Source organism: Protopterus annectens, chromosome 3.part1 (assembly GCF_019279795.1).
Source record: "Protopterus annectens isolate FY-2018-M chromosome 3.part1, PAN1.0, whole genome shotgun sequence".
Taxonomy (NCBI): domain Eukaryota; kingdom Metazoa; phylum Chordata; order Ceratodontiformes; family Protopteridae; genus Protopterus; species Protopterus annectens.
Genome location: NC_056732.1, coordinates 1,059,695,402 through 1,059,718,447, shown reverse-complemented (window position 1 = coordinate 1,059,718,447; position 23,046 = coordinate 1,059,695,402). Strand labels below are relative to the sequence as shown.

Sequence of the window (23,046 nt, the reverse complement as noted above, 5' to 3'; positions counted from 1 at the left end):
TTGTATGTGAGACACAGATCACCCCTGAGCAATCTGTACCATACCGAGTAGAGTGATAGTGATTTGAACCTGTCTGCATAGGACAGGTGTTGGAGGCCATGGATTCTGTTTGTGAGGTATTTCAGTGGCCTTTCCAGTTGATGCAGATATTTGGAGAGGTACATCCCAAACGAGGCATTATACTCAATTATTGGTCTAATGAGGGAGGAGCATAGAGAGGTGAAACCTCCTTTTTTCTGGATGCAATCCCTTTACTTATGAGATGAACCAAGTAAAAGGCTTTTCTGACCACTGCCACTATATGATGGTCAAATGTGAGGTTGTTATCCCAGGTATCTCACCACAGGTTGTGTGCTTAGGGAGTTGCCGTTGATGTGGTAATCAGCAGGGTTCATGTTTTTGCTGAATGATATGATGACACATTTTTTGTATTTAGCTTGAGGCCATGACTTTGGCACCAGCCATTAGTTGCTGTGAGACCCTCTTGCAGTATGTTAACATCATATGAGGAGTCAATGAAAGCATCCAACTTACAGTTGTCCACAAACTTGGTCAGCCACAGGCCTATTGTCTATGCCTGGACCTCTGAGAAATAGATGCTAAACAGTAGGGGTCCCAGGACAGATCCCTAGGGAATTCCACTAGTGACAGGTCTGCTATCGGAGGTGGAGGTGCCTATTTTGACTTTGACGGTCCTGTCGGTGAGCTAGTTGGCCGCCCACCTGATGAGATAGGGATTTACACCAAGTTTTATTAACTTTTTGATGATGCGCAAGTGGGGGATTGTGTCAAAGGCCTTGGCCAAGTTAAGGTAACCTGTACGCACGGACTTTCCCTCATCCAGGGCCTTGGTGACAGTCTCAAAAAAGTCACCCAGGTTCAACAGGCAAGATCTGCCCTTGACGAATCCGAACTGGTTGGGGTCAAGTGCTTGGAGATTGCTTATGTCTTTGTTTATGAGATTCATAATAATACACTCCATATCTTTACAGATCAGACTTGTCAAGTTAATGGCGTAATAGTTTCCAGGGTCAGTAGTTATTTCATAATATATATACCAAGAAGAGCTACTAAAATGCTGTATATCTTTCACTTACTGCCTTGCATAAATTATATATTACTGTATTGTTTAAAATATTCATGTTTTTAGAAAGATTTGTAAAACATTTATTTTATTCTGAAATTTACATTTTCAGCTTTTTACCTCATTTTTGTAACACTCAGCATCAAAACATGTAGCTGTAGTATGACATAAGGCAAGTACTGAGAGAAGGCAGTTTTATATTTTAATGATGATATAACATCACAAATGCACTCTGATGTCAAACAACAAATTAAGTGGATCATGAGATAAAAGTTCTTAATTGACAACCTTTTTTTTCTAAGACATGAAGCCATCATCTTACCAGGGTGGTATGCCTTGATATGTGCTTTTATCAGTCGTGCTTCTGAAAATGATTTCCCACACACAGGACATACATAGCTTCTGCCATCCTAAAAAGAAGCATTTCCAGATATCATATTTCATCAATTATAACCATGTATAAAATATAGCGAGCTTTTTATTTACTGGAATAAAGAAACATTCTATATCAAATCTGTAAGTTGTACATGATTTGGACAGTGTTCCAAACACACAATACAATTCAGGTGAGTTTACTACATTTCTGAATGCTTTAATAAATTCTATGGCATATTTTATAACATTAAAATATTTTCTTTACATATATTGCATTAACCAACCTCCATAAAATACAGGAATGAAAATATTAATGGCATACTGCTTTGTTTTACATACAGTGGGAAAGGGGAAAAGACAACCAGCAGAACATAGTTAAAGATTAGTGCAACACTCCTCATATAAGGCTTCTTATTAAAACAATGGGATTTGAAAATACACCAAGTTACATAAATCAGTTTAAGAGTAGTTTAAATAAACAGCAATGTTCTTCAGTATTTGCATGTGGAGTTCACTACAGTACCTAATAAAACATGACACTGTCAGTGTTTCAAAAGGTAGCACGTGTATCTTTGGCACTGGAAGATTAAAAGACTATAGGTTCTATTCCCACTCCAAGATGCTTAGATTAATTTTCAAATACTGGAACTGCAATGCATTACGGGGGGAGTATTCCTGAGTGTATTGTCCTTTAGAAGAGATGTCAAACAGAGCTGCCATTTGCCCCATTTGGTGGTACCTTAAGTGGATATTAAAGATCCCACAGCATTTACAAGAAAAGAGTAGAAGAACTTTATTATAATAAATATATACTGCAAAAATAGTATTTGCATCTCATCAATTATGCAAGAAACCATAATTAAATATTACACAGGCAATAAACTGACTCAGCGCCTCCACTCCTTAAGCCATAAACAGACTTTTATCTTCTTTTTATATCAGCAACATCCCGTTTTCCATTGCATGATAATTTATAACATCTTGCTTTCTATGAAGATCCTGTAGAACATAAAGATGCTAAATGGACAGAAGAAGTAAAAGAAAAAAAAAAGAGGTTTAAAGGTACAGGATATGAAATGGGATGGAGTAACCAGAGAAACTGAAACAAAGTTAAGAAAAGCCTCCAACTGGAAAACTTCAGGCCCAGATGCAGTACCTAACGTCTGGTTAAAAGTATTAACATCTTTGCACAAAGATTTAGGTACGAGTTAAAACTATTTATATGTGCACCCAAATAGACACCAACCTGGTTAACAGGAAAAGAAAAGCAATGCTACTACATAAGAGTGAACCGACAAGCTACTCTAAAAACTATAGACCAATAACTTGCCTTCTGACTATGTAAAAGCTATACACTGGAATTGATGCTGACAGAGTTTATAGTCATTTAGAAGAAAACTCAATTGTGGCAGTAAAATAAAAGGGCAATAAAACAAAGTCATATGGAACAAAGGATCATTTGTTGTTAAATAAAGTCATAGTGGAGCACTGGAAAAGGGGAAGAATCTAAGTATGGTATGTATTGACTACAAAAAGCATTTGTCAGTATCCCACATTAATGGATAAAAGAGTGCTTAAAAATGTATAAGATACACCCTGCACTGACTGACTACATTACATTGACCATGATACAGTGGCAGACCACTTTGCAATTAAGCCATGATAAAGGGCAAATTATTATCCCAGGGATAAAAATTCAAAGGGGAATATTCCATGGTGACTCTCTGTCACCGCTGTTATTCTGTCTTTCCCTTAACCCATTAAGCAGTCTACTTAACAACTTAGGCCATGACTATAATTTGGCTCCTAGAAAACAACAGTGTAAAAGACTTCTCATCTTCTCTTTGTCAATGATTTAAAACTGTATAGCTCATCAGATGAGGAACTGAACGTATAACCGCAGGTTGTCAACAATTTTCAGATGATATAAGAATGTCATTTAGTCTTGATAAATGTGCAAAAGCAACCTTTAAAGCACAAAAACTGAAACACCAAGAAAACATCAGTCTGGAACAAGAATGTGATAACTTGAGCAAGAGGGAGTGTATAAATATTTGGGAATTGATGAAGGATCAACAATAAAATATGAACAAATGCAAATAAAACTTAGTAAGGAATACTTTAGAAGACTTAAATTAATCCTGAAAACAGCATTGACATCTGGGAACAAAATCCAAGCTATAAACCAATTTGCTCTTCTTGTCCTAACTTACAGTTCTGGAGTGACTGACTGGCTCCAAAACGTGTTGGATATATTAGATAGGAAAACTAAGAAGGATGTTTTATGGTCAACAAATGATTTATAAAAATCAGTGCATACCAAGATTATATATTCCCCATTCTGAAGGAGGGATGGGGCTCCTTGAAACTGATTACATGTATAGATCTGCAGTCATGGGACTCCACACATATCTGCTGACCTCACATGACCCAAACATAGTGAAAGTTTTGAAGCATGAGGAGAATAAATCTAAGATGGCTTCCCTGCTTAGTCTAGCAGAAGTATATCTGCATCAAGCATGATGGAAATCAAACCAGAAATATATAAACATCAGGAAGCAAGTGAATGTGCCAAAAAACAAAAGAAAGAATATAAGGTGAAGGACCAGATGAGAAAGCAAGAAATGTGGAAAATATATAAATATAGTTGCAAGTATAGAAAACTTCTGGAAGAACCTCATGTTAATCAGGAATGAACGAATGCAAGAATGGTTAAGGAAAGGGAAATTAAACCAAGAGATGAAAGGTTAATATTGGTGGCTCAGGATAGTGGGCTACGTACACACTGTTTACAACGTCCATTGAACATGTGGAAGAAACAGATAAATGTAAGTTTTGTAAAACAGAATTGGAAACAGTCGCACACCTCCTTGCTGGTTGTGACATATTAATGGCAGAAGGACTGTATACTGAAAGGCATAAGAATCTGGCAAGACTGTTGCATTGGGGATTGTGCAAACATTGTGGTATTGAAGTGGCTGAACAACACTGGAAACGAGCCACAAAGCATCATAGAAAATGATGAAGTTTACATCACATGGGGTCACCCATTACCAACAGTTCAAAAGATAGATGCTAGAAAATTGGATATAGTGGCCCACGAAAAGAAGACTAAAAGTAGCAATGATCAATGAAATTGCCACACCAAGTGACTACAGTGCCTTGTGTAGAGAGAGAGAGAAAAGTCATAAAATATCAGGATCTGCAGACAGAAACAAGAGCAATGTGGAAGAAAGATACCCAGACAGTCTGAACAGTAGCAGGAGCAATGGGTCTTATAAAAAAAGGGTCTACAATCGTATTTATATATGTTACCAATAGATGCAACCCCGTATGAATTGTAGGAGGAGTCATTACTAGGCACATTGCAGGTGCTGCGAAGAGCACTTCTGGGTGACATCAAAGACTGAAACAATACTAATTTCATGAACTTTAATCGTACTTTGACTTAGGAATGGGGTCCATTCCTGTCATGGTATTAGAAACCCAAAAGATTTAGGGAAATTAAAAAAGGGAAGGAGGATACCCAGATAGTTACAATAGTAATAGGAGCAATGGGTCTTGTAAAAAAGAATTTTCAATCGTACGTACAATCGTAGATATGTTACTGATACATGTAGCTTCATATGAATTGCAGAAGTAATTACTGGGTACATTGTGGGTGCTACTGCGAAGGGCACTTCTGGCTGACATCAAAGACTGAAACAATACTAATTTCATGAACTTTAATCGTACTTTGACTTAGGAATGGGGTCCATTCCCATCATGGTATTAGAAACCCAAAATGCTTGGAAAAATTAAAAAAGGGAAATCCAGTGAGAAATCAACTGGAAGAGATCACCCATTGCCACACTTTCATTTTCTCATGACAAAGAGGATAAGACCTAGATCCCCCTTATTTGCTAAGGTATCAGAAAAGAGACATTGTCTGAGTGGATCACAGTTGTCCTGGGGGGGGACAGTATCTTGAAAGGCCTACAATGCTAGTTGGACAGTTCTCATCTCCAGTACATTGATATATGAACTGGCCTCTTGAGAGGATGATATACCTTGGACTGTCCTTTCCAAAAAATGTACCCCACTCCAACCCAGATGTGAGGCATCCATGGTCACTGTGGCTACTAGGAGAGGTAAAACAAAAGGATGGCCTGAGAAATTTCATCTGAATGGATCCACCAAATCAGGCATTCCTTGCAAACTTGTGTAATCCTGACCGGAGTGTACAAGGGCTGTTGAATAATGGACTACAGAACTGACAGGGTCCACTCTAGAATCTGCATATGATATCTAGCCAATGGAACTACAGGTATTGCTGCTGCCATGGACTCTAAGGCTTGCAAGATTAGTTATGATGGAGGAATGGAATGTGCAATCACTTCCTTTACGTGGATCTGAGGGTTTTGTACTCTTGTTGGAAAAAGAGACACTATCAGAGTACATCTAGATGAGCACCTATGAACTCCAGGTTTTGTGTAGGAGTGAGCTGTGACTTGCTGTAGTTTACTAAGATGCCCAGATGGTGACACAACTGGAGCAGGTAGTCCCTTGCTTATAGGAGTAGATGCCTGGTCAGAGCAGTTAGCAGTCAGTTGTCTAGATACGGAATCACCAGGAATCCTAGCAGTCTCAGGTGAGCTGCTACCACTACCATACATTTAGTAAACACCCTGGGGGCTGTGCTGAAACTAAAGGACAGTGCTCTGAACTGATTATGATGGTCTTCCAGCTAGAAGCATCGATATCTTCTGGAGTGCCTGTTCATTTTGATGTGAAAGTAAGCATCCTGAAGATCTACTGAGCATAACCAATCGTTCTTTCACCAAAGGGGCAAAATGGACTGAAATGTGACCATCTGGAACTTTGAATATTTTATGTACTGATTGAATTTGCTGAGATCCAAAATGGGTCTCAAGTCCCTCTCTTTTTTGGCATTAAAAAGAATCTTGAATAAATTAAGAAACCTCATTTTCCTACCTCCTCACTGATTTTGTGAAAAGGATCTCTGAGGAGTACAGAAACAGATCCCAATGGCAGACAAGGTCTTTCCTTTCTGCTCACTTTTGAGGAATGTTTTTTTCAGCTTTGGTCCAAACAGATATAATCCATCAAACGAAGTATTAATGAACAAAGACTTGAAGGGCTCTTCAAAATCGCACAATTCCATCAATCCATGTCTCCTGACAGCTATGTCCGAACCTACCACCCCTTAGGTACCCTATGTAACATAGGAAATCAACATCATGAACACATTAGACAAACCGAAGGGTGGTCAGTTGTGAAGAAATCCTATTGTGGTTCTTCACAGACATGGATCTGGAAAGAGATTTGGAAAACTCCTTTGTCAAATCTTTTTGCAACCTGGTAAAGTGTGCTAAATAAATCAATGACCACAGGGCAAAGTTTTATGAGGTGTAGACTTGCTTTCCAAATCTATCCAAAGCCCTAGACTCCCTGTTAGGGGGATGGTTAGATCTACTCTGCAAGCTCTTTCTTGGTGGCTGCTGCTACAACCATGGCATCTACTGGGAACCCCTTGCTCTAGTGTGCTCTATCCTGAGGGTGGGTTAAAAACCCATCTGGTCACTTGGAAATTGGCTCCAAAGTATCCTGTTCCTTCCATGTGTGGCTTAAGATAAGCTCTATCAGTTCATCAGCCGGAGTCAACCAAGATGTAGCTGGGCCAGACCCGAAAGTCATCCAGGAACACCAACTCCTCCTGGCAAGGAGGATCAGAAGGCAATCCATCTTTTTGCTTCAAAAGTTGCGGTATTTCTCCAAAGTGACATCTTCAGGTGGAGAGCTGGGGGATCCTTCCCCTTAATGAAATCAATGTCCTTAGCAAGAGATTCCTGATGGGAACCCAAGAGTCTCCTCTTACACATTCTCTTCCTAGGAACCTCCTCAATGGGATGGTGTGTTGAGGTATCAGAAGTGACAGAGGAGTCCATAGGGACTGGCTCAAGGCTCATTTTGGCAGGCTCTCCTGGTGGGAAAGAGGCTCAGACCTCAAACATGATGGTAGAAGAGAAACAGGATCCAAGGGGGCAGGGATGTCCTTTTTTTCTTTACACAGAGAGAAAGCCCTTTCCACTACCTAAAATGGCAGAGGATCTAGGAGAAGCAGAAGTTGGCATCACCAGAGCCAAGTTGAGCCCTGAACTCCTCCAGATCCCCATCTTGAGAAGGGAATCGGACCCAAGCTGTCCAGTGTCAAAGTGCCTACAGGAAAGGATGGCTCTGATAACTTTGGAGCCAATCCCAGCCCCCACAGCCAGTGCCAAAGCTTTGGCACCAAGAGCCCTCCTGCTCCAAAAGCATCAGAGCCAGATGACTTAGGAACATGGTTGGAGTTGAGGAAAGTACAGTTGTGTAAAATCTTACCATAACGATATATACCCTTCTCTTCACAGTTGCAGTAGTCCTTACAATAGGAATCCCCTGCCAAGGGCAGCTAGACATCCGGCCAGTATACCAAAGCCTTTAGGTTGCTTTAAGGTATGTTGTACATCACATGTATGCTCCTTGTATAATGTAGGGCATAAAAGTGATGTCCAGATGTACCATCCTCAGAAGTGAGAGCCCCAGTAGGAACACCAGTCCAAGGAAAAAAAGAGGTAATCAGTACATCCAGAAGGGAAAAGAACTAGGGGAGAAGGGAGGTAGTGAATGCTGCAACAGTGAAGAGAAGGACATCTACTGTTATGGTAAGATCTTACACAACTGTACTGTGTCCTTCCATTTCACTGTTGGAGTACTCTTTACAATAGGGAAAGTGTAAAAGCTTGTGAAGAAGAAAGGGAGGAGGCTGGACCAGCAGAGCCCTCTAAAACCATGGAGAATGGCTCTGGCAAAGCCAGTTCTAGTTCTGGAAATCACATCCACCCTGTAGTCCTTGGTAAATGTATGAACAGAAGTCCAAGTAGCTGCCTCAAGAACAGAGTTGGTATCCAAACCTTTGTAAAAAGCACCAGAATAAGCCACAGCTCTAGCAGAATGAGTCTTAACAGAATAAGGAAGTCTCTTACCATGAAAGGAATAACAAAAACAGATGACTTTAGAAGTCAAAGAAGAAACAGTTTGCTTGGACACAGCCTGTCCTAAAGACCTAGGATGAAAAGAAACAAAAACTGATCAGATTTACGAAAAGCCATAGCCTTATATAAATAAAATCTGAGTTGTCTATGCACATCCAGTGTGTGCAACACCTTCTCACTGGCAGATTGCATTGAAAGGAAAAAGTGGGCAAATTAATAGACTGATTAAGGGGCAACTCATTCACCACCTTGGGCATAAAAGAAGGATTAGTATGAAGGGACACCCTATCCTTATGAAATGCCAAAAAAGGAGGACAAGCCATAAAGGCCTGAAACCCAGACACCCATTTGGCAGAAGAAAGGGCTAATAGAAGTACAGTCTTCCAAAAGCAATGCTGCAAGGAAGCTGTAGCTGTAGGCTCAAAAGGAGCCTGGGTCAATTTTTCTAAATTAAAATTAAGATCCCAGGGAAAAGGAACAGGCTTCCTGGGAGGCCTAATATGACTAGTGCCTTTAAGGAACTGTTTAGCTTCAAATCTAGAAGCTAAATGAAATGATAAAGGCAGACAAACAGAAATAGCTAATAAGTTGGCCTTAACAATAGAATAAGCCAACCCAGCATTGAGAAGTTCACACAGATATGAGAGAACCCATGGAACATCCAAATAATGTGGATCCAGGTTATGAGAAAGACACCAAATAGAAAACTTCTTGCATTTGAATAAGTAGGATTTCCTAGTTGTGGGTTTCCTAGCCTCCTGCAGGACCCTAAGCACATCCTTCGAAACAAGGTGTCTATGTGGAATCAAAATCCTATCACCCACAATGTCATCTGAAGAGTGGAGAGGTGGGTGGATGAGAGATCCCTTGTCTTGTATGAGTAGTCCACCATGTGAGGTAACTTGTGATGACTGCTCTGGGCTAAATGCAGAAGAAGAGGGGACCAATGCTGTCCCGGCCAAAAGGGATTCACCAACAAGATTTTGGGAGCATCCTGTTATATTCTGAACAGCACTTTTGGAATGAGAATAAGATGGGGGAGAGCATAAAGAAACATCCCCTTCCAAGAAAAAGACAGGTTGCCCACCTTCCAAACCAGAGGACCTGGGACTCTGGCACAAAATAGAAGAAGTTGTCTGTTGAGAGGGGAGGCAAAAAGATCCATTTGAAGAGTACCCTACTGGTGGACAATATCTAGAAACACATCCCTGTGAAGCATCCATTTTTGGGATTGAATTACATACCTGCTTAGAGAGTCTGCCACAATGTTTTGACCTGAAGGAATGTAAACTGCCTGAAGAGTCACTTGATACTTGTTCTTCCCTGTTTGTTGACATGTAAACACCTTGCTCCTGGGAAGAAAAGAGGATGTAAGGCATGAAAAGCCAGCCGAAGTGCTCTCATCTCCTTGACATTGATGTGGTTTTTCTGTTGATGAGGCAACCAAACTCCCTGCGCCTTTAGGGAGCCAAAAGCTGCTCCCTATCCCATGTCTGAAGCATCTGTGAACAGCTCCTGAGAGGGAAGGGGTTAAAGAGAGCCCTGGATTGAGAATTAACTGCTGAATCCACCACTAAAGTTCCTGCTTCAAACATGGAAAGAGGAACTAAAAAATTGAGGGGATGGGAATGCTGAAGTCAAACTGAGTTTAGAAACCACTGAAGATTTCTCATGTGGAGCTTGGCAAAATGGAGCATAGGAATGGTGGAAGCCATGAACCCCACAGCTCTCAGAAATTCTCTTGCTGTTACTGAGGTCAGAGGAAGAAGGGATTGAAAAAACAAAATCAGAGTTAGGGCCTTGGGAGTAGGCAGGGATGCCAGCATATGAACAATCTGGATCCTGCACTCCAGAAAGACATGATCTTGAGGAGTCAGAAAGGAATTTTTGAAAGTTATAGTGAACCCCAGGCTCTGCAGAAGGAAGACTTCAAAATTAAGATTTTGCAAGAACTTCTCTGGAGAGGATGCCTGAAACAGGAGGTCGTTTCTGAAGAAGTTCCAACAGTAAAGGAATGAAAGCGCTAATCTGACTCCTGTTCTTTATTTGGACTATGTACTCACAGTGGTGAATTTATTTTTGTATTGAAGTGGTTTAGTTTACTTGTTTAAGTTTTTTAACAATACTGTGTGCTCGAGTTCATTGACCTTCAGAAAAGTGTTTAGATGAGAGAGGTCCAGAACAGGTCTCCAAGTGCCCTCTTTATTGGGCACCAAAAACATTCTGGAGTAAAACCTCTTCCCCTCTGGGAAACTGGGACTTCTCGAATAGTTCTGTGAGTCAAGAGATCCCAAAGCACCCCTCGAAAGAAAGGCAACTGTTCCTGAGGGAGCTGAGGAATTCCCATAATATGGGGAAGAGATTTCCAGACCAAAAAATACCCTAAGTGGATAATGGACAGAACCCGGGAATCCTGAGTAATCTTTAAACAAACTGGAAGAGAAAGGGAAAGATGAAGAGAAACAGGAATGTGGGTGAGAAGAATAGGATAGTCAGACAGCACCTGGTTTGTCAGGAAAAGGAGAATTCTGTGGTATAGAAGTTTGGGTATCTTTAGCAGAAAGAGTCCACTTCCCACCCTTGTTACTCATGGGGGGAGGGTGACACTGCCTATGAACACAGGCTTGCTTATTGGGGTAATTTCTCTGAAATGTGGGCACAGAAGAAACAAAAACATGTTTAAGTTCCTGCAAGGCCTTGCCCTTATCCTGAAGAGAATTAAACAAATCAGCAGCAGCTACAAAACAAGTGTTTGTTGTACAGAGGAGCGTTCATCAACTTAATCTTAATATCATCAGGCAAACAACTTAATCTTAACATCATCAGGGAAAGGTTGAAGCCAAAGCCAGGAATATCTCCTCATCACAGAACCAAAGGCAGCAGCCCTACAAGAAGCATCTGCATCATAACTACACTTAACGGAATGGCGAGACACCTGGGACAAATTCACTAACAGAGAAAGAGCAGAAGTCTGGGCGATCAGAAATGACCTGACAAGCCTGGGAAAGAAGAGCCAAAATGTACCTGGACATATGGGTTTGATAATTGACAGCCCTAAAAGCTAAGGTAGCAGAGGTATAAACCTTCTTACCAAGCCTTTCCATAGTTCTGCTGCCTTTATCAGAAGGACGCAACTAATAGAAGATAGCAACTGGGATGGTTTGTCAGAAGCCACAGACACCAGAGAAGGGTCAGCAGAAGGGCATGTACATAGAAATTTACAGTACTCAGGCACCCTATAAAACCACGTTTCTTGGGGGCAGGGGGCTGACAATCAAGAGCCTTAGATGCAGTAGAAAGGCATCCAACAAAGCAGTCAAAACAGGAGGAACAGCAGAAGGTCTAGGAGAGTGCATTTGCAGGAGCACATAATACCTCTTTGTACCTCAGAAACCTGGGCCCAATCCCATTTACAAAACTCCATAATTCTTGGGATTGTGTCCTCAAAAAAATTTCTCAAAAGGAGTGTCAGGACTAGTAGATTCCTATTCCTCAGACCCATAGTCTAAAGAAGAGGGAATCTGAGATGAATAAACAAGGGATTTCTCATCTGAATCCACCTCCCCCTCAGTGGAATCTTGCTCCCTGGGTCTTTTAGGGGGAGTAGAAACCAAGGGGGGCTAGAACAGAGACCCCATGAGGAGGTTTCAAAGACATCAAAGCATTAAACCACCCCTGAGTAAAATTCTGCCATTCACTTTCCTGGTTCTTAGAAGCTAGAGAAATATGCTTAGTCTTTTGTTTTTTCTTCAAGGGGACTTCCACCTTATAAAACTTTGAAGGCTCCGACCCTTGACAGCATTCAGTTTATAGCAGCTGGCACTTCCTCACTGACCAATATCTAAGAAACACCCCTAGGCCCCTCAGAAATAATCAGCTGTGGTTCCCCCTGAATGTCAGAAGCGGACGTCTGCAAGGCCACCAAGGACATGCAAAAGGACAGATGCATGCCAGCCTCCAAAATGGTTACTTCAGAAGAACCCAACGGTGGAGCCAGGTGAATCTCTGGGCTTTCACTTGCCTCAGGAGAGACATCCGACAGAGGCTGCACAGTAGACGAATCAGACCTAGCTTTCTTGGCCTTCTTCACAGATGGCTGTCCACTGGAGCAGGAAGTTTCTTCCATCATGTCTTTAGCTAAAGGATATTTATCATCCAAATACAAGGCCAACGAAGAAAGCAAACTACAGAGAGTCTTGGGAACAAAGACGTGATAAAATAAACAGGACATAAGGTCATGCGAAGCGCCAAGACAAAATAAGCACTGCTTGTGAAGGTCTTTATGGGGAATCTGTCTCTCACACTGGCATTTACCCTTCTTGGATGACATGAAACCCCACAAACAACAATACAAAAAGAAAAAGATAAGTTTGAAAAACCCCAACAGGGCACTAATATGAAATGGCTTGGTTAACCAGCAACAGAACAGGCATTCAGATCGATGATCAAGAGATGGTGTTCAGACTAGTAGCAAAAAGGTTCTGAGGATGGTATGTCTGGACGTCACCTTTATGCCCTATCTTATGAAAGGAGCATACATGTGATGTACGGCATCCCTTAAAGCAACCTAAAGACTTTGGTACACTGGCAAGACATGGGGCTGCCTTTGCCAGGGGATCTCTATTGTAAAGAATACTGCAACAGTAAAATTGGAGGACACCAACCTGTCTTTGGATACGATGAGGACACCCTCGAGGAACTCAGATCTGAAGACTCTGAAACCACAGATGGATTGGAGAAGAAGATATGATTATTAGGTCAGGTAAGGGCAGGCTCAATGGTCCGATGGGAGATGAAGCTGGGATTATTCCCATCTGGCTCTGAGGAACTTCCTCATTATCCTAGCCACCTCTGCGTCAGACAAGCTTCTGAAGGACCTAATAAAGGAGCTGGTGGATGGTGGCCTGGAATGTCTCTTCGGAGACTCCTGAAGAAAAGGTGAGTGAAGCTGAGGGGAGTTCAGCTCTGGTAAAAATCTTGGTGATTGGATCTGGGGTAACCTAGGCTTTGATGAAGTAGGATCCAATAAATACCCTCTAGAGGAAAAAAATAAGATTTTAGGGAAAAAAAGCAAAAGTACAGTACCAACAATGGTACAACGTCGGGCACCCAAACAATAATAAGGTAGGAAAAGAAGTTCCTGATGGGCAGAACTCAAAAACTATTCAGAAGTAAGGGAGAGAGTGAAAGCAAGTTATATATTGATTAAAAGGAGTAAACTTACAACTTTTTGATATTGCAAATTCACCCAAAAGCTTGAGTAGGAGATCTGCATCTCAGCAATAAGGCAGCAAAAGAGATCTGAGGTATGTTAGGTTGGTGGGGCATAATGGATAAAGGAGGTACTCAAGAGTTGGGTCCCTGAATGTAGTGAAAGCAGCTGAGCCGGATCGAAGGTTGGATCTGATACCCATCAGTTGAGGAATGAATGAAAATGACATCAGACAATCAGTTATCCATAAAACTGACACCAGCCTCTACCATCTCTTTAATGTCATCATTCTCACCACTGTTAGACAAGAAAGAGCTCTTCAGCTTTCGTCACAAAAAGTGTGTGATGCCTGTGCCCTGGCCCAGCAATCAAGGAGCCTCAGTCCTCACCACTAACACCAGAGAGGGCATCTCATATATGAGAAAAGGATAGCAAATACACACAGTAAAGTGCAATTTCCCTTAAGAGCACACAGAGATCACAGTCAGTCTGGGGCCGGTCGCCCCCTTGCACCCCAGGTCCCCAATAAGACTCCCCACTGGCACAGCTATAGGGTCCAGATTTCAGCCTAGCTGGGCAAGCTAAAATCTCCAGAACCCTCTCTGTCCACCCAGTGATTTGTGTCCCTGCCCAAGTAGCTGACACATACACACTTTGAGATAAGAGTTTATACAACCACACAGACACTTCTGGGGAAGGCTGGCACAGGTTCTCCAGCTGTGCCCCTTTTACACAGACTATACGGTAGTAATCACTGCCACCACCCAGCTAATATTTATCAGCTACTCAAAGGCCCTTAAAAGGGTGTCCAATTATTACTGTGCAATATTATTATCCAATTGGTAGATGTGACTAAACAGTTTCAAGGCTTATTAGAGTGACTTGGTACAGGATAGCTTAACTTATCTCTACACAAAACCAACCACAGTTAAAAGGTTTTAAAATATTTAATAATAAATAATTAAAACCACAAGACAATACTTTCTACTACACAGTCAGTGCTAGTCGAGAGTTCAGAGATCACACAGAAATACTTAAAATAAATCAGTAGTACAGTTCTGACATTACAGAAAAACACTTAGTCTAAACTTTCTAGTTCTAGATATTTCTAAAACACAAGGTAACTTACATGTCAGCAAGAGGCAGTGCTGAAAATGCTTAATGCCTTCTGATTCTCTCTTTTTAAATTGCTATTGCAGTTCTGATAAACATTACATCATCTTTCCTGGTGTTCCCAGGCTACACATTAACTGCATTTACATTCTTAGCATCTCCGTTTTGTTATCTTGCAGCTGGTCAGGAATAGAGCAATAAAAAATACATTTGCATGTTTAAACCGAGCAATTTAACTCTTGGTTAAAACAACAGAAAGAATTTCTTCATCTAGACTTTTCAGCACCACTGCTACTTCAAAGGGTCACCACATGCTTTACTTTGGTCAGTAGAGTGCACTGTTGTCACATTTATTTCCAGTTCCACATGTAACAGTATTTCTTTACATTTAAGACAACAAGCCTGTAGTTTACACTCATATTGACAAATAACAGAATTATCTGCAAAATTCTATCTGTCTAGGCTGGCAGCCTTCACCCTTCTCTACCAGTCTTCAAATTTCTCCCCCCTGGAGAACTCAAGCTAGTTTTTCAAGTGACCCTTGAGAAATGCCTCTTGAGAAGGTTAGGGCTATCTGAGTGTACCTCACCCCATTCCCTGTCTAGAGAGCCCATCTGCATTGGCATTGCAAACCCCACTGCGGTGCTGCACTGACATATCATATGCTTGCAACCCTAGGTTCCATCTTAGCAAGTTGGCATTTTGCTGGCTGGCACTGTTTAACCATATTAGGGTGTTGTGATCTGTCATAACACTGAATTTCCTACCATAGAGATAAGGCTGAAGTTTCTGCAGTGCCCACAATATGGCTAGACATTCCTTTTTTACAGCTGCATAGCATTCCTCCCTGGGTTGGAGCCTACGACTGAGATAAACCAGTGGGTGCTCTTCCCCCTCTAAAGAAATCTGGCTAAGTACAGCCCCACCCCATGGATCGAAGCATCCACCTGCACAACAAATTATTTGCTGTAATCTGGACTGGCTAACAAAGGGGGGTCCTCCCAAAGCTTTTTTAAGTATGTGGAATGCCTGCTCACATGCTGGTGTCCACACTACCTTATCTGGCCTGTTCTTCTATGTCAGGTCTTTGAGGGGTGCAGCTATGGTACTATAACTGGGGATGAACTTTCTGTAGTACCCTGCTGTCCCTAAAAATACCCTCACCTGCTTTTTGGTAACAGGTGCAGGCCATGCCTGAATGGCTTCCACTTTGGCAGGTTCTGGCCTTATCTTACCACTCCCCAATCTGTGTCCTAGGTAGGAGACCTCTGCCATACCCACCTGACATTTGCTCGGCTTAATAGTCAACCTTGCCCTCTGTAGTCTGCCCAGCACCTCCCTGACATGCTGAAGGTGCTCTGGCCAGGAATGGCTATAGATGGCAATATCATCTAGGTAAGCAAGGGCAAACCCTCCTGCTCCTGCTAGGATACGATCTACCAGCCTCTGGAAAGTCACTGGGGCATTCTTCATCCCAAAGGGCATCTTTGTGAACTCATACAAGCCAAAAGGAGTCACAAAGGCTGACTTGTCTCTAGCACTGGGAGTCAAGGTCACCTGCCAGTAACCCTTGGTAAGATCGATGGTTGTAAGATACTTAGCCCCACCCAGCTGCTCTAGGGCCTCATCTGCCCTAGGCATGGGGTAAGCATCCAACTCTGTGTGACTATTTAATTTCCTGCAGTCCACACAAGAACCTGGTGCAGACATCCTTCTTTGGCACCAGCACCACTGGAGAGGCCCAGGGACTGTTGGACTCTTGAATCACCCCTAGTTCCAGCATCTTTTGTACCTCCTCCCTCACAGTCTGTCTGACTCTCTCAGGCACCCTATAAGGAGCCTGCGTAATAGGCCTTTGGGGTCCTGTATACACCTGGTGCTGCACCAGGTGGGTGCGCCTGGTTTCCCAGTGAACATGTCCCCAAATTCCTGCAACACAGCTTGGATTTCTCGAACCTGGGTAGAAGATAGCTGCTGGAACATTGCTATCCCTTCTACTGAGGTATCAGTCCGAGCTTCACTGAGGAGATCAGTCTCCAGATCTCCCTCAGTCTCCTCATGCAGTCCACTGCAAATGCTCAGCACAAGGGCCTCCCTATCATGGTAAGATTTCATCATGTTAACATGGTACAATTTGTGTCCCTGCCATCTGCCTAGCAGTTCCACCATGTAGTTAACATCACTTACCTTTCTTACCACCTTGTAGGGTCCCTCTCAAGCTGCTTGCAGCTTGTTGTCTCTGACAGGAATGAGAGCCATTACCTGCTGCCCCACAGCATACTCTCTAGCTCGAGCATTCTTGTCATACCACACTTTTTTCTGTTGTTGGACTTCTGCCAGGTTCTCTTGGGCCAAGCCCATCAGTTCACTGAGCCTTGTCCTGAGGTTTAGGACGTATGCCACAACAGACTTCTTGTGAGACTCGCACTCACCTTCCCACTCAACTCAAATTAAATCTAGAGATCCCCTCACCCTATGCTCATACAGCAACTCAAAGGTGAAAAACCTGTGGATTCTTGGGGAACCTCTCTTAAGCAAACAGATGGGGCAAATATTTGTCCCACTCCCTCTTAAACTGATCTGCAAATGCTCGTACCATGGATTTGATTGTAGAGTTTAACCTCTCAACAAGACCATTAGTCTGGGGATGGTAGGGGTGGTCTTCATGTGCTTCACCCCACAGGACTTCCATAGACAAGCCAGCAGGTCTGACATGAAATTGGCAACTCTGTCAGTCAGTATTTCTTTTGGGAAACCTACCCTGCTGAAAATCTCTAACAAAGCATTTGCCACTTTCTCTGCCTCAATGGAGGCACATCCACTGCCTCAGGGTATCATGTAGCATAATCCATTACCACTAGGATATACTTTTTCCCTGTGGAACCTGGGGTACTTGAAGGACCCACAATATTCATAGCTACCCTCTGAAATGGCTCCTCAATCACATGCAAAGGTATCAAAGGAGCTCTCACCTTGTCTCCTGCCTTGCCTACCTTTTGGCATTGCTCACAGGTCCTGCAGTACCCTGTTACATCTCTGGAAATTCCAGGTCAATAAAAGTTCAGCATAATATGCCTCTTTGTACGTTTTATGCCCATATGACCTGCAAAGGGAATATCATGGGCTATGGCTAGAAATGCCAGATGGTAGGTTCTAGGCACTACCAACTGCTGTACTCTCTCATCTTCTAGCCCTCCCTCAGGAGTCCACTCTCTGTATAGTAACCCTTTGTCCCAGTATACAGATTCCCCCTTCCCTTGAGAATCGGGTGCCTCTCTAGCTACCTGTCTCAGGCCTTGTAATGTAGGGTCTGAGAGCTGAGCCTGTCTCAACTCTCTCCTTGTAACCCTTCCGAGCTCCCCTTCCACAAGAAGTCTGGCATCCTTTGACAGTGGTGCCTCACTGTCAGCCTGGGTACTACTACTCACCTCTACCTTTGCAGTCACTCTGTCCAAGGGAACATCAGTACCCACAAGCAGCTGTGGCTCACCTTCAGTCTCACTGCTACAAGAGTAGCTCCCTCCCTGAAATAACCACCTCACCAGTCCTGGCTGCAAGTATGCAGTCTGTCTGGGTCTCTCCCAGTGTGTGTAACTGCATAAGCACATGGTACTGTCTCATCCAAATCCTTCCCTCTCAGGACATCTGCAGGATGGTAGTTTAGTACCCCTGTTGTCTCAAGACAACCTACTATTGGCATTTTGTCTTTCCCACTTACTGGCTCCCTCACCCTTTGGTTCCCCACCTTGCCTCTGTGGACATCTGTATGCCACATGGCCCCAATGGTTGCATTCAAAGCATCTAACCCTAGCTCCTGGATGTGTACCTGAACTAGTGGCTTCTCCTGCTACTGGCAGATTCTGTTGGGGCAGTCTGTGCTGCCCACCATGGGTTCCTTTAGATCCATGAGCAGTACTAGAGGTCTCCTTCTTGTGCAGGGCTACCCTGCTTGCCAGGTATAGGTCTCCCTTCTCCCCAAATTCATCTGAAGTAGCACATCGTCTCTCAGCTAACCAAATCCTCATGTCCTCAGGCAAAGTGCTAAGGGCTTGTTCCCTCACCAAAAGGTCTGCCAGCCCTTCAAAAGTAGTGACCTGACATCCACTCACCCACCTATGGAAATAAGTGCTCAATTCAGCAACATATTCAGACACACTTTCATCTGCCTTGCGTCTACGTTCACGGAACTTTTTCCTATACGTTTCAGGTGTTAGCTTAAACAGTTCTAAAAGACATTTCTTAACAGCAGTATAATAAAAACATGCAACGTCAGACATTTTAGATAATGCAGTTACAGCTTTACCATAGAGTAAGGGGGTCAGGAACCGTACCCAGAGCCCTTGGTCAACTTCATACTGTTTACATACCCTCTCAAACATATAAATGAAACTATCAAAATTATCCCCCTTTTTAAACTGCAGAAGAAATTTACTGACCTTTTGTGACTCTGGCGAAGAGTCAGCATCTCCTTCTCATGCTGCCTCTGCCTCTCTTGTTCCTCAGCTTGCAGATGTAACAGTTTCTCATTCTCCTCAGCCTGCAAACGTCACAGTCTCTCATTTGCTTCTAATTCCACATGCCTGGCCTCCAACTCAAGTCTCTTTAGCTCCAGCTGGATTTTTAAGTCCACTGCAGAAAGGTTGAGCTGTCCATTCTCCGAGGGAATTATATCTCCACTGCCAGTCTGACTGTCCTCCTGGTTGCTGTTTTCTGATGCAACTGTAACCAAGGCTGCCAAAAGGTCTGCCTTAGTCAGGTTTCCATGCACCAGTCCCCTAGCCTGACACATCTCCAGCAGCTAGTGCCTTGTCAGCTTTCCATACTCCTCTGCTGACATGCTGCCTGCTCACCCTGACTAACTAAGCTAACAAAAGAAATAAAACAATTGTTATCTGAACTCTGAGTATTCACTGTGTGGCTGTTTTAGAGTACAAAACACCTTCAAAGCTCACTGTACACATGCTAAAGGATTCGCTCTACCCACACCACTACAAGCCAATTAGTATTTGCCAACTAATTAACATGTGATGTGGATATCTCACCGCTGTCAAACAATTAATATGTGATGTGGAAATCCCAACCACTTCCACCAATTAATATGTGCAGATATCCCAACCACTGCCACCAATTAACATGTGATGTCTGTGCCCTGGCCCAGCAATCAAGGAGCCTCAATCCTCACTACTAACACCAGAGAGGGCATCTCATATATGAGGAAAGAATAGCAAATACATACAGTAAAGTGCAATTTTCCTTAAGAGCACACAGAGATCACAGTCTGTCTGGGGGTGGTCGCTCCCTTGCTCCCCAGGTCCCCAATAAGACTCCCCACTGGCACAGCTATAGGGTCCAGATTTCAGCCTAGCTGGGCAAGCTAAAATTTTCAGCACCCTCTCTGTCCAACCAGTGCTTCGTGTCCCTGCCCAAGTATCTGACACATACACACTTTGAGATAACAGTTTATACAACCACACAGACACTTCTGGGGAAGGCTGGCACAGGTTCTCCAGCTGTGCCCCTTTTACACAGACTATAGGTAGTAATTACTGCCACACTCAGCTAATATTTATCAGCTACTCAAAGGCCCTTAAAAGAGTGTCCAATTATTACTGTGCAATATTATTATCCAATTGGTAGATGTGACTAAACAGTCTCAAGGCTTATTAGAGTGACTTGGCATAGGATCCTTATATACATGCAACATACTCTAGAGCTTAACTTATCTCTACACAAACCAGCCACAGTTAAAAGGTTTTAAAATATTTAATAATAAATAATTAAAACCACAAGACAATACTTTCTACTACACAGTCAGTGCTAGTCGAGAGTTCAGAGATCACACAGAAATACTTAAAATAAATCAGTAGTACAGTTCTGACATCACAGAAAAATACTTAGTCTAAACTTTCTAGTTCTAGATATCTCTACAAGAAAACACAAGTCTAAGATAACTTACATGTGAGCAAGAGGCAGTGCTGTGAGAGTTGGATGATCCAGACAAAAATGCTTAATGCCTTCTGATTCTCTCTTTTTAAAATGCTATTGTAGTTCTGATAAACATTACATCATACTTTTACACTTTCCTGGTATTCCCAGGCTACACATTAACTGCATTTACATTCTTAACATCTCCCTTTTGTTATCTTGCAGCTGGTCAGGAACAGAGCAATAAAAATACATTTGCAGGTTTAAATCGAGCAATTTAACTCTTGGTTAAAACAATAGAAATAATTTATTCATCTAGACTTTTCGGAACCACTCCTACTTTAAAGGGTCACCACGTGCTTTACTTTGGTCAGTAGAGTGCACTGTTGTTACATTTATTTCCAGTTCCACATGTAACAGTATTTCTTTATATTTAAGACAACAAGCCTGCAGTTTACATTCATATTTACAAATGACAGAAGTATCTGCAAAATTCTATCTGGCTAGGCTGGCAGCCTTCACCCTTGTCTACCAGCCTTCACAAAGAATATAAGATTTTCCATGATGTTCTTGACAATTTTTTCTTAGCCTGTATAATTATCACCTTGATGTCTTGTGGGACTAACCTGGTCAACAAAATATAAAACTTAACATCAGCTAAATTCCAACAACAAAAAAAGAATAATCACTCCCAAGTAATACAAATATCTCATACCCCCATTACATTTCACCCTCTTTATTCTGTCAGTTACAACACCATCATATGCTTACCCTCCTTCCACTCATGTCCTTCAGCACAACTACTTGTACATTCTCTCTCTTTCACATCACCCTACTCGTTCTGTTCTTACCACTCTATCATTCCACTTTCAAACTTCTCTCAACTTCTTTACTTGCTCAACATTTGAAGACCGTCTTCTCTACACTCATTCCTTTCACCTAAAAACATCTCATTTTATCATTCACCAGACTACTCAATCTCTTCTTCTTTATAATGCTCATCTTGCATCACTTCCATCAAACACATTCCATAAATTCTCAACACCACCACCTGATGACGGATCTCTGTATTTACATAACTAGAACTCCAAACATCTTACTAAATCTCTACTCATTCTACCCTATGAATCACAATAACACCAACTCATTCACTACTTATTTGCACACACACGACACTGACTCATCTGACTACCTACCATATTACCTTCTTTCCATTCCCTGTTTCAATCACTAACCCACATACAGTACACCACAATACCCTATTCTCTTCTGTTCTCTTCTCTGACTATATCTCCTCACCTGTATAAATCTACATGATCAGATCTCTTCCTTTGTAAATACATGAAGGTTAGGAATGCAGCTCCTTTAGTCAAAATAAAATTTAAATACACACATCTCCATACCTCTACCCTCCCCACTTTCATTCTGAAAGTTAGTGGAGGTATTTACCTAAACCCTGTAAACCATGCAACACCCATTCATCACACCCAAACCCTTGGCATAAAATGCTTCCATATGCTCCCAAAATAAATTCCCCCTCTTCTAATGACTCTAACCTCACTTTTAAGTTAATAGGAGCTTACTAGACTATATATCGGTGAGGTTCTTAAGAAGTCTATTGCTATGGTAGTTTTTTAGCCCTTGTATTTTGTATATGAATAACCCAGAGCTAGGCACAGCAAGGATATGTTGGGGCATTTACTTGTTGACCCTATCCATGAGGGACTGTATGTTAAACTAGGGGAGAATTTGTGGTTTTCCATCCAGTCATCTCAATTATACTGGAACAGTGCAACAGAAGTATTTTACTTTATGTGAAGTAGAAGATGGCTCCACAGAAGAGGTGTTCTCTGTAATACATGCCTATCCCTCCAACATGTTCTATTTATGCTGCAAAAGAGAGAGAGAGAGAGAGAGATCTCCTGGGCGGGTGCTCATGCCACCACTGAACATGAGAATGCGTAATACATCTGACAGGATAGGGTCTGTTGAGAATCTACACACAAAGTAGGGGTTGTCTATTAGTAGCTTGTATGATATGAGAAGGGGAACAAGGCTTTGAGATGGCCTGCATAGTTTTTTGTGATTTAGGCTCTTTATTTATTGTAAGTAAGAAAACATTGTGGTCACTCAAGTTTTGATAAGTGTTTGGACAGGTCCATACCAAATGGAGCATTATATTCAATGAGAGGCCTTAGAGCTGATAACAGAGGAATGATTGCATTCCTGTACCGGGACCCCATATCTTTAGATAAAAACTGTACAAAGAAAAAGAACTGCCTTACAATAGTGGATACATAGTG

At 42.2% G+C, this 23,046-nt stretch overlaps 1 protein-coding gene across 1 annotated transcript in view; it reads right to left on the bottom strand.

The window, feature by feature from the left end:
• Positions 1–23,046, bottom strand: part of ZFAT (zinc finger and AT-hook domain containing) — a 1,471,085-nt gene that overhangs the window by 785,186 nt on the left and 662,853 nt on the right. Inside the window, exon 8 of the mRNA XM_044067201.1 lies at positions 1,407–1,494. Coding sequence (XP_043923136.1) covers positions 1,407–1,494 — 88 coding nt within the window. The remainder of the gene's footprint in view (positions 1–1,406; positions 1,495–23,046) is intronic.